Consider the following 18,295-nt stretch of genomic DNA (forward strand, 5'->3'; position numbering starts at 1 on the left):
TTAGAAAGCCAGAGCCACCAAACCATCTAATCCCCAGTTCTACCAAATGGTATAGACCCCTTTGGGCCACTCATTCTGATGCTCACTGGTTGATCCTGCGGGGCCTCCCATGGGCCCTGACCTTGAGGTGTGAATCTATGTGTGTGTTCATGCATGTTTGTGTCTGTGCACATATGTTTTTGTGTGTGCATGTTTGTGCATCTGTGTGCATATTTATGTACATGTGTGTTTTGTGTGTGCACACATGTTTTGTGTTTGTGTGTCTCTGCGTGCATGTTTATGCACATGCATATGTTGTGTGTGCACATGTTTGTGTGTACCCATGTTTTGTGAGTCTTTCTGTGTGCATGTTTGTGTGTATGCATGTGTTGTGTGTGCATGTATGTGTATGTATGCATGTTTTGTGTGTTTCTGTGTATGTTTGTGTGCCCACATGTTTTGGGTTTGTCTCTGTGTGTGTATGTTTGTGTGCCCACATGTTTTGGGTTTGTCTCTCTGTGTGCATGTCTGTGTGTGCACTTTTTGTGAGTCTCTGTGTGCATGTTTGTGTGCATACATGTGTTATGTGTGCATGTATGTTTGTGTGTGCATGTGTGTGCATGTCTGTGTGTAAAAAAGAGAGGATGGGGTGGTGCTGGGGGTATAATGAGGAGCATGACGGAGGGGTGGGAGGGGAGAGATGGGAGGGAGGGAGAGAGAAATGGCGACTGGCTAATAAGAAGAGGAGTGACTAAAGGTTCAAGCGCTTACTGCTCCTTGAAAGGGAAGGAAGACCAGGAGGACGTCTGGACTTCAGGTGCAGAGCACCGAGGGACATGCCACACAGGAGGGTTGATTGTCCACTTTTGTCCCTCCTCCCATCCAGTAGCAGCCCTGTCCCTCTCCAAACGTCCCCATTTGGAAAAAAATCACACAGTCAGTTCCCCCGGAGGCACTTCTGTCAGGCCCACACACCTCCCTCCCCATACCTGGCCACTCTGTGGTCACACCGTGTTCTGGCCGTGCCGTGGACCCCCAGATCCCTTCACAGACACTCCTCCTGCTGGGACAGGATCCTGCTTCTTTGCTAACACCACCATCATCACTCAGAGCCCAGTCTGAACATCGCCCCAGGGAGACTCCTCTTACCAGGACACGGTCAAGTGTGCTGGGGCTAGGCCCCTGAGGACCACAGCCCCGTCCCTGTTCCTGTGACACTGATGGCACGTGGGAGTGAGGGACCCCAAACAAAAAGGGAAACAAAACACAGTTCCAGGCAGTTGCAACGACATCCAGTTCCAGGTGACAACTGTGGTGCTGAGTGGCACACTGGCACGCGTCACAGACTGTAGCACGTCCGCTTGAGTTCAACATCTTCCCGGCATTGTAACTCTGATGAAGCAGGGACACAGCTCTGTGTGACCCATCACAGGGTCCCAACAAGCCAGGCAGAGCAGGGCTAGGGGGTGTGGGCAGCCAGGGATGCTAGTGCCTGAGATGTTAGCACCTACAAGGGACAAACAGGAGACTGTGGAGCAAGAATTCTGTCCAGGGAGAACTACTGGGGGACATGGCAAGCATGCAGAAGCCCAGGCCCCTTGTCCTTGGGACCCCTGTGCATGATGAGCTCTGGCACCAGCTGAGCCCCAGTGTCGGCGGTGCTGTGTGTGTGTGTGTGCGTGTGTGGTGGGAGGAGATGTGCTGTGGGACAAGCGAGATGTCACTCTGTGCAGGGGGACAAGCAACAAGGAACGTGAGGCCAGTAAGAGTCGCACACAGGGACTTCCTGCCTTCAGCTCAGGGTCTATTTTTATACACATCTCCAGGAAAGAACAGCAGAACTGGGGATCTTGCAGGGTGCAGTCGCTGTTCCAAGAATAGACAACTCTTTTTAAATAAAACTCTTAAGCGGTAGAAGATGGCCCAAGTCCTTGGGTCCCTGCACCTGTGTGCAAGACCCGGAAGAAGCTTCTGGTTCCCGGCTTCTCGCTGGTTTACTTCTCAATTTCCACAACAGCTGCAGCTAAGACAGGTCAAAGTCAGCAGCCAGAAATCCCATCTGAGTCTCCCAGACGGGTATCAGGGACCCAACTACTTGAACCATCATCCCCTGCTGCCTTCCAGGTGTACATGAGCAGAAAACTGGACTTGGAGCACAGCCAGGACTCGAACCCAGGCCCCTGTCAGACGTCAGCTGGACCATAGTGCCAATGCCTGCCCCTGGGGAACAGATCATTCTTTTTAAAAATCTCAAGGTCGCAGCTGTTCCCCAAAGAGCTGAAGACCAGGCTCTGTAGCTAGTGGGAAGTCAGCAGGCCCCATCACTTGGACTGTGCTATTTTGGGCTCACTTCATGCACCAAGATGCTGTGTGCACAGTCCCATGACATCTCTGTAGGAAATTATTGCTGAGTGTTTGGTAAAAGTCCAAACCTCAGGGGAAATGGGCTTGTATGTGGCTCTCCTAATGCTGTCTCGCCACACAGCATCATTGTCAGGGGCAGGGACTATATCCACGGAACACCCATGCCACCCCATGTCACCAGCGGGTGACAAGTTCACTGCTCTTGCTTTTTATAAGAGCATCATGGGCACAGCAACTAAGGCACTGCTGGGGATGCCTGCATTGCACACCAGAGCGCCTGGGTTCTAGTCCTGGTCCTGCTTCTGATTCCAGCTTCTTGCTAGTGTGCGCCTTGGGAGGCAGCAGGTGATGGCTGAATTAGCTGTATCTCTGCCGTCCATGTGGGAGACCTGGATTGGGTTCTCGGCTCCTGGCTTCCGCCTAGCTGGGTCCTGGCTCTGCAGGCATTTGGAGAATGAAGCAGAAGATGGAAAATCTCTTTGCCTTTTATTTAGGTTTAAACCGAGCATTGTGTTTAAGATCCTTTGTAAGGTAAGAGGGACTGTGCTAAAGTACGTGGACAATTCTAAATACAAGGGCACTCAGAGAAGACCCTCCTATGGGAGGACAAGTTGACAGAGTCTGCTGGCTCTAATCAATGTGCCTGAGCCAGTGTTGTTCTTTCTGCTTCCATCTCCAAGGCCAGAACGGAGCTGTTGTCCTCAGGAGACCCCAGGAAGCAACACTGAGGAGTGACAAACACAGACGTGCTTTTCAAACCCTGGCAGCGGCTGTCTGCACGCCACCCCGGCCACAGCAGCTCGCCTGAGACTGCCGCCCACAATTCCCGTGGCTGCTAACCAACTCTGGCCGAGCCGGCCTGCACCTCTAGAGCCCTCTGAAATTCAGGTGGCATTGACCACTCAGGAGGACCACGAGCAGAACTCAGGATCCACACCGCCTAAGTTCGGAATTCACAAGGCCCAAGTTCACAAACCTGCCTCTGAACAGACAGCTGCACTCACTGGTTCGGATATGCTACTCCCAGGACATTCTCTACCTGCCCCGGTACAGCTTGGTTGAAAGCAAAAATAGTCCTCTCGTCGGCTGAGATCACGCGGGAACTCTGAGTGGACCACCAGCAGCAGCCTTTTTCATTTTAGCTGGCCACACGGTCAGGGTCACACACCCGTGTTGGCTATGAAATGCAGGCTCCGGGGCCGAGTGCCCAGGAAGAGTTCATTGGAAGGTCAGGCTGGGTCACCAGGGACAGCTTCCACCCAGTGTCCAGTGTTGGGGATGCTGGATTACCCCTCGTCACCCAAACAGCCCTGTCATCAGAGGTGAGAGGAAAGAGGGATGCACCACACTTACAGAAATTTTCCATTCGTCTTCGATCCGATCAGGACGGTTTGCTCGGATTCATCCCGAGAGATTTTCCCGTGGAACCAGGGCATCTTTTCGTGGGCGGTGGTGGCGATCAGCTTCTCCAGCTGCGGCTTCTGACTGATGATGGCTTGCTCCAGAGCCTGGCCCTGCAGTGAGGGAGGACAGTGAGCGAGCCAGGCACAGATGGAGACGGGCTCCAGGCCGGTGCTGGGGTGTAGCGGGCTAAGCCTCGCCTGCGCCGCCGGCATCCCTTATGGGTGCCAGTTTGAGCCCCAGCTGCTCCATTTCCGATCCTGCTCCCTTTAATGCACCTGGGAAAAGCAGCGGAAAATGGGCCAAATTGTTGGGCCCCTGCATTCACGTGGGAGACCAGGATGGAATTCCAGGCTCCTGGCTTAGACCTCACCCAGTCCCGGCCATTGTGGACATTTTTGGAGTGAACCAGAAGATCTCTCTCTCTCTCTCTCTCTCTCTAACTCTGCCTTTCAAGAAAAACAAACAAACAAAAAGAAATGGATACAGATTGAGAACCCACAACCCTGGAAAAATAAAAAAGACATAGGGCCGTTGCTGTGACATAGCGGGTAAAGCCTTTGCCTGGGGTGCCAAATTCCTATATGAGCGCCGGTTTGAGATCCGGCTCCACTGCTCCATTTCCAATCCAGCTCTCTGCTATGGCCTGGGAAAGCAGTAGAAGATGGGACTTGGGCCCCTGCACTCGTGTGGGAGACCAGGAAGAAGCTCTTGGCTCCTGGCATTGGATCCGTGCAACTCTGGCCTTTTCAAACCGGTGGATGGAAGACCTTTCTCTCTGTTTCTCCTTCCCTCTGTCTTTAACTCTATCTTTATTTATTCAATAAATAAAATAAAATAAAGAGTTCTCAGCAAAAAAAAAAAAAAAGAAAAAAAAAAGACATGCACAGAAGTCATTTTCAGTCTGTCCTGGTCCTAACACCCTTCCATGCTACAATGGGATCAGACTTGGTTCATTCACTCACTCGTCGTCTACTCATTTATTAAATACAAACAGTAAGACTTTTTTTTTTGACAGGCAGAGTGGACAGTGAGAGAAACAGAGAGAAAGGTCTTCCTTTTTGCTGTTGGTTCACCCTCCAATGGCCGCTGTGGCTGGCGCATCTCGCTGATCCAAAGCCAGGAGCCAGGTGCCTCTCCTGGTCTCCCATGCGGGTGCAGGGCCCAAGCACTTGGGCCATCCTCCACTGCACTCTCGGGCCACAGCAGAGAGCTGGCCTGGAAGAGGGGCAACCGGGACAGAATCCGGCGCCCCAACCGGGACTAGAACCCAGTGTGCCGGCGCTGCAGGCGGAGGATTAGCCTATTGAGCCACGGCACCAGCCAACAGTAAGACTTTTATCTGAGGATCCTCATGGAAATGGAATTAAGATACCATTTTCTGGTACAAAAAAAAAGAAAAAAAACTTGGAAAACCATGAATAGATTTTTCATAATATGCATTTTCCAAGAACTTTGAAGACTCCCTGTATATTACTTAAGTATCTTCAAGAGTATAGTAAAAAAAAAATAGATTGTAGAATAAGGAGACTGGCCTGTCAAAAGCTATTGCATGTCACCTGGTATAACCCATGAGGTCTAGAGCGTGGCCTCCTGCCTGCAGCCTAGATGGCCTGGCTGTCCTATGTCGCAACCTCCAGGCGTTTGCAAGGAAAGTGCGTGTGGCTTCCCTGAGCACTCATTCCCCCACCCCAACCTGCACCTGCACCTGCAAGAAACGGGATCACACGCATGATGGCAGAAAGACTTGACCATGTGGACTTAATGATGGGGAAACCCAACATGGGGGAAGGGGCTGGCAGCCACTTGATTTGGTTTCTTTGTCTTTTTCGGTGGGAGAGACATAGATCTTCTCATTAGTCACTGAAGAGCCAAAGTTCGATTCCTCACATCGGAGAAGAGAAGGAGTAATAATATAACAGTTGCCATCCCACAGCAGGAGTTGGAAGAAGGGAGGCAGAAGGCAGGGAGGGAGACAAGGACGGCGACAGCCACACACCGCGGGGCACGCGGAACAAGGTGAACGGAGGAAAAAGCACACGGCTGTAGATCACAGGCCAGACATAGCCCTGGGTACTGGCAATGCCACGGCTGAACAGCAGGTGCATCGCGTTTTGTGGAGGAAGCCACTCTGCGAAGGCTACATGCTGCGGAATTCCCCTTACGTGACATTCTAGAAAAGGCGAAACTGTGGGGACAGGAATCAAACGAGCAGTTTCCAGGAGCTGGGACAGGCGAAGGTGAGGGAGCTCTTGTCTGCCTTGATGATGTAGGGATTATGTGATACCAGGCGTATGTCAAAGATCATAGGACTACACACTCAAAACGGATCAATTCACTGTGTGTAAAGTCCACCCAAGAAATAGGACTTACCTGACTTAATAAAGAATAAATGCATGGCCTAAGACATACCCAATAAATATGAATGAAAAATACTGAGTACATTATTGTAAAATCCCTCTGCGAGGCTGAATTTAACACAGGCCATACTGAACGAATAAAAGGAGTCTCTATAGCATCCTCAGAGGATCTATATGGCCATAAATCAGCATGCATCAGATACACAGCGAAGCACAAGACAGGCCTCCAGGGAACACAAGGAGAACTGGTTGAGCACTTATGTCTAAGAAGAGACCATCAATCTAAACTGCTGGCTCTTGACGCCAAATACCACCAAGAATGTGGCAGGAGTGCAAACGGTCACAACCTCTGTCACCTTTGTAGATGGAACTTGTCAATGTATCCACATTAAACACACATACACACACACACACACACTCATACCCTGGGCTGTGGCAAACCTAGCCTTTTTTGAGTTTATCTGGCAGGCATTGCACATAAGCTTAGTTTAAGATGGGGACAGAATACTGTTATTAGGAGAATTATTTGTCAAACCATAAAAATGCCCATCAACAGGTACTAGCTAAATAAATTTGGCATACAACAGGCAATGCCAGGCAGCCAGAGACAGGGTAACTGATACATAGAAACGTCTGCAAGAGATTTAGGAAGCTATCAAATCTGGTTCCAAACAGCGGGCACACCATGACCTTGTTAGGAGAATAAATAACAATAGATGCCCAGCCATGCCTCTCCCAAAGGGTCCACCATGAACTGGGTGGCAGGGGAATGGCCTCCTGCAGTGGAGACACCCACGTGGCTGGAGGGCAGGGGCCCACTCTCTGGGCTGTGTTTGTACAGAGGAAGGGTAGTCTTCTTGGAGCATTTTGGAGCCAGGGTCGATGACTACGGACATGGTTGCTAGGAGATTTCTTCAATAGGTTTGCAGAAGGTAGAATTAAAAAAAAAAAACTATTTTTGTGCAAAATACTTTGAAATCCATGCACACATGGGATCTTCAAAGTTCATGGGAAATGTGTATTACGAAAAAACTATGCACAGATGGTATCGTTTTACATGTACCATGGTTCTGCACGTGGGGGTTTACAGGGACCTATGAACTCAGGGCCGGCCACACCTCACCTGCAGGTTCCACGTTTGCTTCACGTACTCCCTGATGAGGCTCTCCTTCAAGTCCTCAAAGGGCCCGGTCTTGGGCTGCACCCCGGGGGGCCGGTTGAAGGGTGTCTTGAGGAGGCAGATGAGGCCGTCTGACTCCTGCGAGTGGTAGTGACAGAGCTCGGCGGGGCTGCTGTGCGTCCTGCCACCAGCGATGGCATAGGTCCCGTTGAGCTCCCTCTCGATGGTGTAGTGGTGCGCCTTCCTCCCGTGGGCCACCGACAGGGCAAAGCCGCCCAGGTAATTGCGACTCTGGCGCAGCAGGTAGAGCCCATCGGTCATGCCTCCCTGGACCAGGTAATCCTCGGCCTCTTCCCGGGTGATGTTGCCGAAGAAGAAGGGCAGGTGGTTGGCACTGTCCACCGTGTTGCTGGCCATGGCTGTGCTGGCCCCTTAGGAGACACGAGGGCACGTGCAGGGGTCCACCTGGGCAAGACAAAGACGGGAGTGCCAGTCAGCTTTTGTTACTATAATGAAATGCCCAAGAAAGGCTACTTTATAAAGAAAAGAGGTTTACTTTGGCTCATGGTTCTAGAGGTACTGGGTCCAAATAACATAGCAAGGATCTGGAAAAGGACTTTTGGAATATAACATATCATGGTGGGAGCATACCTGTCTGTTTATATCTCCTCTTTCCTTATAAAGCCACTAGGATCCGACCCTGAGGGCTCCACGCCATGATTTAATCCAATCTAACCACTGGCCAAAACTTCCACTGGAGAATAGCACACTTGGATCAAGTCCCCAGCCCCCTAGCACCATGAACACAAGACTTTGTGGATTAGACTTCCACATGAGTGTAGGGGGACGGATACTCAAATCACTCGATGTGAGGAACCCAAGCAGTAAGGGGCATTTGCTAAAACCCCCTGGATCCTTTCAAACTGGAGACCTGTCAGTCCAGCTCAGAACGGATGCACTCCCCTCGCTGGGCTGCCCACCACGCTGGGGTCCCTTTGAGACTGGATAAAAGCAGGATTTACTAAGTCAGGGTCCTCCCGCCTGACGGGTATCCAGCTGCAGCTCCAACCCAATCAGGAGAGACAGCAACCAGACTCCCCCAACCTGCACGTGCCCAGAACAGTCCAATGTGATAGGTACATGACCTTTCTGGGGTGGTACTGGTAACGACCAATGCCACAATTTTGAGCCCATTGTGTGCAACAAGAGAAAAAAAAAAAAGGAACTTTGCATGCACACAATACTGAGTTGGGTACAAGTCCAAGTGTCATGTGCTAAGAGGAAGCCCCCATCCTGTAAAAACCCCTGCCCAGCCCCCCTCATCGAAGCTGTCTCCCTTGTGCTTAAGCCCCCAGTAAACCTTGTCCAGTGGCACACTGGCCTTTTGTCCATTTCTATTTGCTTGGGGTCAGGATTACTTTGTTCTATACAATTATCACAGTTTCCCTACACACTCTCTGAATCCTATTTCACAGATTATTTACTTTTTATTTGAAAGAGAGAGTGATAGAAAGAGAGGGAAAGACAGAGATGTTCCATCGGCTGGTTCACTCCCCAAATGTCTACAACAGCCAGGGCTGGGCCAGGCTGATGCCGGAAGCCAGGAACTCCATCTGGGTCTCCCACATGGATGTCAGGAATCCAACGATTGCTGCCTCCCAGGCACGTTAGCAGGAAGCTGGATTGGAAGTGGGAGCATGGCTCCATCCCAGGCACTCTGACATGGGATGCGGGCATTCCAAGTGCGGCTTCACCTGTTGTGCCACACCTGCTTCTCACCCTCTGAATTGGTAACCCAGACACAGAGCATCTGACCACAGTGACCAAATTGATCGAATTTTTTTTTTTTGGTTGGGATAAAGAAGCCTAAGAAGAAAAAGTAGGGAATAAGCAAAAGCAATGTTGCCACACAGGGCTCAGAGCTCATCCTGAGGGTCCACGCCAGAGGCAGACGCCAGCGTGAGCTGACAGCCACTGCTCCCCTGTGGGTGCAGAGGACCTGCTCCCCATCACAGCTAATTCACAGCAGAGGCATCACTAGTTTCCGCCTGAACCAGGAGAGGCTGCTGCTTTGTGTAGCCACACACGGCGGCAGAAGCCGTGAGAGCTCAAGTGAGGGCCATGGTCACAGGCCGTGCAGAACCACCACCTGCGGTCACCTCAAGGCCTGAGACACGGAACGTGGTGTCCTTCCCACATGTCCCCATCCCTCAGCCTGGGGGCGCCACGCTGCCCCTCCCCCCGCACTTCTCCAGACCTCACGCTGGGCACCCTGTTTCCCATCTGCATGGCCAGAGACAGTCTGAGGCCAGCAGAGCCGTGTGCCTTGCATAAACCCACGCTGCAGAAGACAAACACCCGGAGGCAGTCTGCAAACAGGGAGGATACACACTGCCCAGACAGCAAGGATCCCAGGAGGGACGCACTGCAACCCAAAGGGGCTGGTCATGGCGCAGTTACTCGTACAATGCCGTAGTTCATCTGGGGCCAAGAGAGCCTGACCCTGTGTGTTATTCTGCCCAGTGACTGTACCATACACACACACACACATATACACAGAGATACCACATACACACACATTCAAACTACACACACACATAGATACTACATGTGCTTACACACACCACGCACAGATCCAAACTACACACACACACAGATACTACATACACATATACACACCACACAGAGATCAAAGCTACACACAAACACAGATACCACATACACATACACACACCAAATACAGATCCAAACTACATACACACACATGCACACACCACACACAGATCCAAACTAAACACACACACCACACACAGATCCAAACCACACACACACACCCAGATACCACATACGTATATACACACCAAATATAGATCCAAACTATACACACACACAAATACCACATACACACACCACATATAGATCCAAACTACACAGAGATACTACATATACATACACATACCACATACAGACCTAAACTACACACGCATAGCACACACACAGATACCACTTACATATACACACGCCACATATAGATCTAAAGTACTCACACACACATACCATATATACACGACACATATGATACACACTACACACCACGCACACATACCATGTACAATACACATTATATATATATACCACACACACACAGACGACATACTCATGCCACACTCATCTCACATGTCACACATGCACATATACACACACATATCACATACATACCCTACATCCCACCTCCCCACACACCTGTCCTGCACCCATCTACTCTCCCAAGCCCTGGGGACCATCACCCTCCATGGTCCACTCCGGTCGCCATCCCAAGCAGGTGACCGCCTTGGTTTCCTGGGGAGGGGCAGGGCCATGGTGGGGTCACGACAGCCCCACAGTGGCTGAGCAGCACCCCCTACCACCATCAACCATGTGACTTCCTGTGCTGGGTGTGAAGAAGCACCTTGTCCACCATTGCTGTCACTGGTGGTTTGCAGGGGGAGCTGATCTACTGCATGGACGGTGTCCAGCATGTCACCAGGCTACTGAATTTGGGGACTAAATACCGAGTACAGTATCCCCTGGTACACCATCTCAGAGCTGGCATTCCTGGTGCCACCCAGGGCCTCAGCCTGGCCTCCACCCTCCTCTTCCCCGTGCCACTGTGAAAAGAGAGGACCACCTCCATCCCAGCCGCTGTCCACATGAGCCTGGGGCCAGGCTGCTGTCCTCAGCCCACATCTCAGACAAGAGCTCCCGCTGACCACGGCAACCTCAGAGTCTCACCTTTGGCCACAGCTGGGGTATCTCTCAGCACCCATCATGCACGACAGATACGGGGCCAGCACCATTCCCACTATTTCTGTTCCTCCTGCACTCCGTGAACTTGCCATTCCCGCCACCGTCGCCACACACACTGCTCCAAGCTGCCTTCCTCTCTCGGCAGGGGAGGCCATGGCTCAAATTCTCCTTAGCACCCGCGGCTGTCATCTGCTCCTGGTGAGTGTTTAAAGCCCACTCCCAAGTCTTCGACGGTTCAGCATCCCATGTCACTTTTCTCCAAGTGTGAAACCACGATACTCAAAAGCACTCGATTAAGAAACACAGAATAAAAGCCTCAGGGCTCCATAGATCAGGTCTCCCACTGTCTCCCAACTGCACCTGCACCCCTCAGCCTGCTGGGTCTGACACCTCAGCACACAACTGTACAGGTAGGTTTTTGGCAAGGAGAGCCTGCAGGTGCCAGCTGAGCTGCACTAAACATGGAGAAGCCTTGGCTCTCTTGGAGACTTTTTATAACATAGGTTAAAAGTGCACACAGTCCTACAAAAGTGATGCGGACATGAAACGACGGGTCGTGACTCCCTGGTCTGTAGCTCTCCCTTCCTGCTCCATGGTTCCCCGCAGCACATCTTGGAAGGGCGCTGACCTTGACCACACCACCTTTGCAGCTGAACTTGAGTGCAGCCTCGCTCCGCTCACCAGAGGGCCAGTGCTGGAGGTGAGAATAGTGCTTGGTTCACTGCTGCACCTCCACGCCTGGAGCAGCTTCAGGCACACAATGGGTGGCCAGACATATGACCGTGGATGTTCACTTTTCTCTACTGAGCCCCTGACCCACACATCAGCTCATCTGATGTCTCCATGTGCATGCCCAACAGGCAGCTCAATCTTCAAGTGCCCAAAATGGGGCAACTGCATCCTCTTTTTTTATAACAAAGATTTATTTATAAAAATATGTATGTATGTATGTATTTGAAAGGCAGAGTTATGGGCTGGGAGGAGGCAGAGAGAGATCTTCCATCTGCTGGTTTACTCCCCAAAAGGCTGCCATGGCCAGGGCTAGGCCATGCTGATACCAGGAGCCTGGGACTCTGTCTGGGTCTCCCACATGGGTGCAGGGGCCCAAGCACTTGAGCCATCTTCCACTGCCTTCCCAGGAGCATTAGCAGGGAGCTGGATCAGAAGTGGAGCAGCCAGGATTCAAAGTGGAGCTCATATGGAATGCCAGCATTGCAGGTGGTGGTCTAACCTGCTGTGCCATCATGCTGGCCCCAGTCGCTTCTATACTGCACACTTCATCATGCCTATTTTTCTGCCTTGAATCCCTCCTAATTGAAAAGCTGACACCAATTATGTGGATACTTCCAAAAGTTCATGGGATATTGAACTAAACTAGACAGGTTTATTTTGGTGCAAAAATTCTTTAAAATCTATGCATAGCTTTTCCCCCTTAATATGTATTTCCATAAACTTATAAAAATATTGATCATTTTCCTTGTTTGAATGTCAGTGATTCAGAAAGAGAGAGATCTTCTATCAGCTGGTTCACTCCCCAAATGCCCGCAAGAGCCAGGCTGAAGCCAGGAGCTCAAAATCCAATCCAGGTCTCCCATGTGGGTAGCAGGAACCCAAGTTGTTAAGCCATCACTGGCTGCCCGTCAGAGTGCACATTGTCAAGAAGCTGGACCAGCGGTGGAGGAGCCAGGACTCAAGCCAGGCACTCCCATGTGGAATGTGGCCATCCCAAGTGGCGACTCAACTGCTGTGCCCAATGCATATGCCACCCATCAACTCCCTGGGGACATGCATGGATTACAACAATTTTTGCTCCAAAATTAATTAGTCTTTTATTTCTATTTTCGATGAATTTTGAAGCACAGTTATCCAGTCAGTTTTTCAGGAAGTGACCCTGGAGACTCTCGGGAATGTTTTCTTGCTCATTGCTCACGTCTAATCCACCGAGTCGGGAAGGGACACGCGTCTTACTAGCAGCGCCCATCAGTTACACCTGGAGCAGGCTCCTGTCCCCTAAGAGGCAGTGAGCTCAGGTAGGACCCTGCTCTGCTGATGCAGCCAGGGGCTGGAGGATACAGAGGATGGACAAGCCCCCCCCCCCGGGGGGGCCCTATTGGCAGCGTTCCTCTAAAACAAATCCCCAAGGCGTGCACTTCTCACCACTTCGCTTGGTGCTGCTCCCACAGTAGCGGCTGCCGTCTCTCAGATGACGGAGCCTTGCCTGGTCCTTTGGCCCTGAGCTCCCTGCTGTCCACTTCTCCTCCAGCAGACAGAGTGACGTGGGAAGACGTGTGTCCACCTGCACTGCATCCCAAACCTTCTCCCATCCTACCGGGTTCTCCGGGACACGGTCAGGGCCCCTCTAGCTTCTCCTGGCTCCCTGTGTCCAGTCAAACCACTCTTCTTTCTGTTCTCAAGTGTCCGTGGCTGTCACACCCTTCTCCTCTCCCCAGCCCCCGCCTCCTCCTCCTCAGGCCTATGGTCTCAGCTCCGTGTCACTCCCTCTCTCACACGGCTGCCTCTGCCTACCCCTCCTCAATCCCATTCATACTGAACCTCACAAAGCATCTGAATCCTTCCACAGCATCACAAGGCCACCCTAAAATGTCCACTCAAAGGTCAGAACAATTGGGCCACCTGCTCAAGCTTTGGTCATACCAGATGTCCACAAAACACCCAATGAAAACACGCTGCTCTTTCCTTGTAAGAGTGTCTACCACGACTGCATATTTCTTTCATAACACAAATGCTACCTGTGGCGCCCTGGAGAGCAGCTGGTCTAAGCTTCCAGAAGGGTCTGAGTGTCTGTGGCTGCATCAGACAAGCACACGGCTTCTTAGGGGAAGGGAACTCACTCCTGCAGGTGCCGATGCTGCTGGTAGGAAACGTGCTCTTAGCGGACTCCTGGCCTCTTCCTGTGTGGCCCCAGTCCCACATCTGCCTCCCAGGACACACCACACGTCCAGCTCTGCTCCCCCAGGACAACTGTCCAGGGCTTGCCCGGCAGTGGCTGCTCTGTGTCCATGTGTTCTTCTTCATCTGACGCTATTTTATGAGCTCTCATGCCCTGTTCACTCTGCCCACATGGTCTCACGTTGCCCGAGCCCCAAGATGTCCTCGGTCCAGTGCCTGGGGGTCCACACCTGCAGCTGTGGGCAGCCCCAGCTCTCCAGCATCCACAGCTCTGGGCTGCTGGAGATGAAGAACTTCCCTTTTCACAAGCAGATCCTCTGCGTTCCCCACCTTGATTTACATGCAAAGACATCTGCTTTAACCCAGTTCTCCCCCCTTCTGCTTCCTCAACCTTTCTCCACCTGGTATTTTGCATCCTATCAGCTCAGGGTTGCTTAACCTCAGTGCTCTTGACATTGGGGCTGGACCATTCTCTGATGTGTGCGTGCGGGGCTGGAGTATCTTGTCCACCATGTGCTGTGCAGCTGCAGCCCTGCCCTCCATGTCCCAGACGCCAGCACCACCACAGTCCCCAATCCTGCCAATCAAAACCCATCTCCAGACATTGCCAAGCACTTCCCCGGGGGCTTGGAAGCCTCTGTGTTAGCAGTTGTGACCTAACCACAAATCTCATGTGCGTCTGTTATTGCTCCAGCTTTCTTCCCAATGAAATAAATGTAAATGTCTTCCCTTATCTAAGGCATGTAGTAGAAGACAGGGAAGGCTGAAAAGGAAGCGACCCCAGTGGAGGTAGTGTGCACTGGCTCAGAAGACAGCAAAGCGCTGATGGTGGGACAGGCTCACGTCCCATTCCAGCTCTGGTGACCCGAGCATCCTGGCATCGCAGCCCCTCGCCTGGGACAGGGGATGACAACAACAGTCCCAAAGCCACCGTAAGCAACCAGTCATGAGTGGAGAGTGTGATGAGGTGCCCATGGCAACTGGACCCTCAACCCTGAGAGCTCTGAACAGAGCAGAGGATTGGGTCTTGGTGGGATGATGAAGAGAGAGGGGAGTGTTCAAGGGAGGTTTGGGCTGAACCAAGGACAAGACATCCTGTTTCCCTACAAATCCTCCCTTAGGCCAGGTCAGGGCCAGTACACACTCGATGCACCGTGAGGGCTGACATCTGGCAAGGAGCCATATGTCTTGTACAGGTTTTGGCACTGTTTCCCTCCACATCTGAGAAAATGCACCAGCAGCCCTAGCAGAGTCTGGAGCAACGAATTCTTGTGAGCAGTGGGTAGCCCCACTGTAGCCACCCAACATCTCGTGTCTTCCCCATGTTTTATTTATTTATTTTATTTATTTATTTGTTTATTTATTTATTGACAGGCAGATTGGATAGTGAGAGAGAGAGACAGAGAGAAAGGTCTTCCTTTTTGCCGTTGGTTCACCCTCCAATGGCCGCCGTGGCTGGTGCACCGCACTGATCCGAAGCCAGGAGCCAAGTGCTTCTCCTGGTCTCCCATGTGGGTGCAGGGCCCAAGGACTTGGGCCATCCTCCACTGCCTTCCAGGGCCATAGCAGAGAGCTGGCCTGGAATAGGGGCAGTCCGGCGCCCTGACCGGGACTAGAACCCAGTGTGCCGGCGCCACAAGGCGGAGGATTAGCCTGTTAAGCCACGGCGCTGGCCCCCCATGTTTTATTTACATTACATTATATCCTCATGCACCAATGGACACGTTCCAATCTCCCCTTCCAACTAGACTTGCAGTCCATTCGCCCAGGCTCCATGCAATCTAAAGCCGACTGCACAATCTCTGCCTTGGAAAATGCAGTTAACTTGGAAAATACCTGCTGGGTAGCTCTGTCTTATCAGGCAGCAACCACACAGGTGAAGACAATAGCCCCAGGTTTGCTGCTGTAAGTACACTGTTGCACCTAATAGCTGTGTGTGCTTAAACTAAAAACTCACACTTCTAAGGATGGTCGGAATGAAAAGTAAGGAACGGAAGTGCTAACACAAGCAAGCAGCTGAAAACCATGTAGAGGCCAGCACTGCGGCTCAATAGGCTAATCCTCCACCTGCGGAGCCGGCACCCCAGGGTTCTAGTCCCATGCGGGGCATCGGATTCTGTCCCGGTTGCCCCTCTTCCTGCCCAGCTCTCTGCTGTGGCCCGGGAGTGCAGTGGAGGATGGCCCAAGTGCTTAGCCCCTGCACCTGCATGGGAGACCAGGAGAAGCACCTGGCTCCTGGCTTCAGATCAGCGCGGTGCACTGGCCGCAGTGCGGCCATTGGAGGGTGAACCAACGGTAAAGGAATACCTTTCTCTCTGTCTCTCTCTCTCACTGCCCACTCTACCTGTCAAAAAAAAAAAAAAAAAGAAAAAGAAAACCATGTAGAGCCCCTGACTTCAGTGGGAGAAGATCTCATCCAGGGCAGCATGGATGTCAACATGATGAAGAGGGGTTGAGCTCAACATGGCCACCTGCACCTGTCCACCCTGCTGCCTGCTACACACGGCCTTTTAGTCTTCTACTGTTCTCTTTGTGCTCCCCCAAAGTCACTAGAATAGACAGTGCGTTGGGTAAGTTTGCTTATCACCTTGTTCCCTGCTGCCTAGATCAGAGCCTGTCTTAAGAAAGGGGTCTCCACCCTGCCAAACTTGTTGCAAAGTTAAGATGCATCCATGGCCTCCAAGATGGTACCCAGTGATCCTCACCTCCCAGTGTTCATATCCCTCGTGCTCTGACTGGCTAACCACAGAGGGATGGTGTGGGATGCCTGAGACCGGCTCATAAAAGCCCCTACTTCATGCCCTTGGTCTTTGGGCTGCTCCCCCTGGAAGAAGCCAGACGCTGCCATGTTAGAAGCATTCCCTTGTGGTAAGAGACTGCAGCCTCCAGCTGACAGGCAGTACTAACCTGCCAGGCATTTGAGCGGCCACCTTGGAGGAGGACTCTCCAGCCCCCCAGCAAGCCTTCAGAGGACACCAGGGTCCTGGTCCCAACTCGCTGCAACCCAGTGGAGACCCTGAGTCAGCCCAGCCATCTCAAATTCTGCACTCACAGACACTGGAGATAAGATGCCCTGAGGATTCCTTATCCAAAGACTTGGGACCAGAAATGTTTCAGATTTCAAAGGTGTTCAGGTGTTATCTGCATATACCTGATGAGCTATTGTGGGGATGGGACCCAAGTCTAAATGTGCAATTCACTTAGGTTTTTCACATATATCTTAGACATACAGACTGAAGATAATTTTATACAATGGTCTTAATAAATATGTGCATGAAACAAAGTTTCATGGTGTTGCATTTTCTATTTATGTCATCATGCCAGTGCTCAGAGAGTTGAGCATTTTGTATTGCAGATTTTTGGACTGGGGATGCTGTCCCTATAAATTAAGGCACCAAGTTTTAGAGTATTCTGTTACGTAGCAACAGATTCCTAATACAGCATGTGCAGTAGAGAAACAGCTCGGGATTAAGAATCATCTCAGCGAGCAAGGCTCAAAGAGTGAGTGAGGTGCTGGCGTGTGGGCTGCAGCAGTCAGGCCAAGACTTCCTGGTGTTGAGGAGGGAAGTTGAAGGTTGTGGATGCCTGTCATGTAATCCCATCTGCTGTCTGTGTTTCCTCATTGCCACGCTGGCCTGTGGATGACGCTGGCTCCCCAAACCCTCCAGGGTCACCATATCCGAGTCCAGCACCTACAGAACCAGGGTCAAAGGCAGATGCCAAGTCCAGATGAATCTGCTGTCACTAACAACACCATAATGCGTAAGCCTTCATTGGGTCATTGGCTTCTCTTCTTTTCCCTCTCTCCATTTCGTCCAGGTTACCACTCTTGGCTGTATCTTCTTTTCATCTTGTGCACGGAACATAACACATTCACTTCTTGCTCCTCGTGGTACCTGGGTTCCATCAAATAACCATGAACCCTGAATTTGCAAACTCTGAATTACCACTCTTAGGAGAAATACGGGGTCAGGTTCTGGGCATCCTCGCCTTACAATATTTTTGCTAACCAATCAATCCATAATCTTGTTTTCTGTATGTTTCCACATTAAGAAAATGTATCAGCTGGCACCGTGGCTCACTAGGCTAATCCTCTGCCTTGCGGTGCCGGCACCCCGGGTTCTAGCCCCGGTTGGGGCGCCAGATTCTGTCCCGGCTGCTCCTCTTCCAGTCCAGCTCTCTGCTACCGCCTGGGAGTTCAGTGGAGGATGGCCCAGGTCCTTGGGCCCTGCACCCCATGGGGGACCAGGAGAAGCACCTGGCTCCTGGCTTTGGATCAGCGCAACGCGCCGGCCATAGTGGCCACCTGGGGGGTGAACCAACGGAAAAAGGAAGACCTTTCTCTCTCTCTCTCTCTCTCTCACTGTCTAACTCT

The 18,295-nt window shown here is 51.6% G+C and overlaps 1 protein-coding gene across 2 annotated transcripts in view; it reads right to left on the reverse strand.

The window, feature by feature from the left end:
- The window catches only part of SYK (spleen associated tyrosine kinase), a 38,394-nt gene extending 30,753 nt beyond the window's left edge, over positions 1-7,641 (reverse strand). For both annotated transcript variants that reach the window (XM_062207120.1, XM_062207119.1), the window contains exons 1-2: positions 7,228-7,641; positions 3,697-3,857 (exon numbers count right to left, since the gene is read on the reverse strand). In XM_062207120.1, the coding sequence (XP_062063104.1) occupies positions 3,697-3,857; positions 7,228-7,641 (575 nt within the window). The remainder of the gene's footprint in view (positions 1-3,696; positions 3,858-7,227) is intronic.
- Positions 7,642-18,295: the final 10,654 nt, after the last annotated feature.

The sequence above is a fragment of the Lepus europaeus genome, chromosome 12 (genome assembly GCF_033115175.1).
Source record: "Lepus europaeus isolate LE1 chromosome 12, mLepTim1.pri, whole genome shotgun sequence".
NCBI lineage: Eukaryota > Metazoa > Chordata > Mammalia > Lagomorpha > Leporidae > Lepus > Lepus europaeus.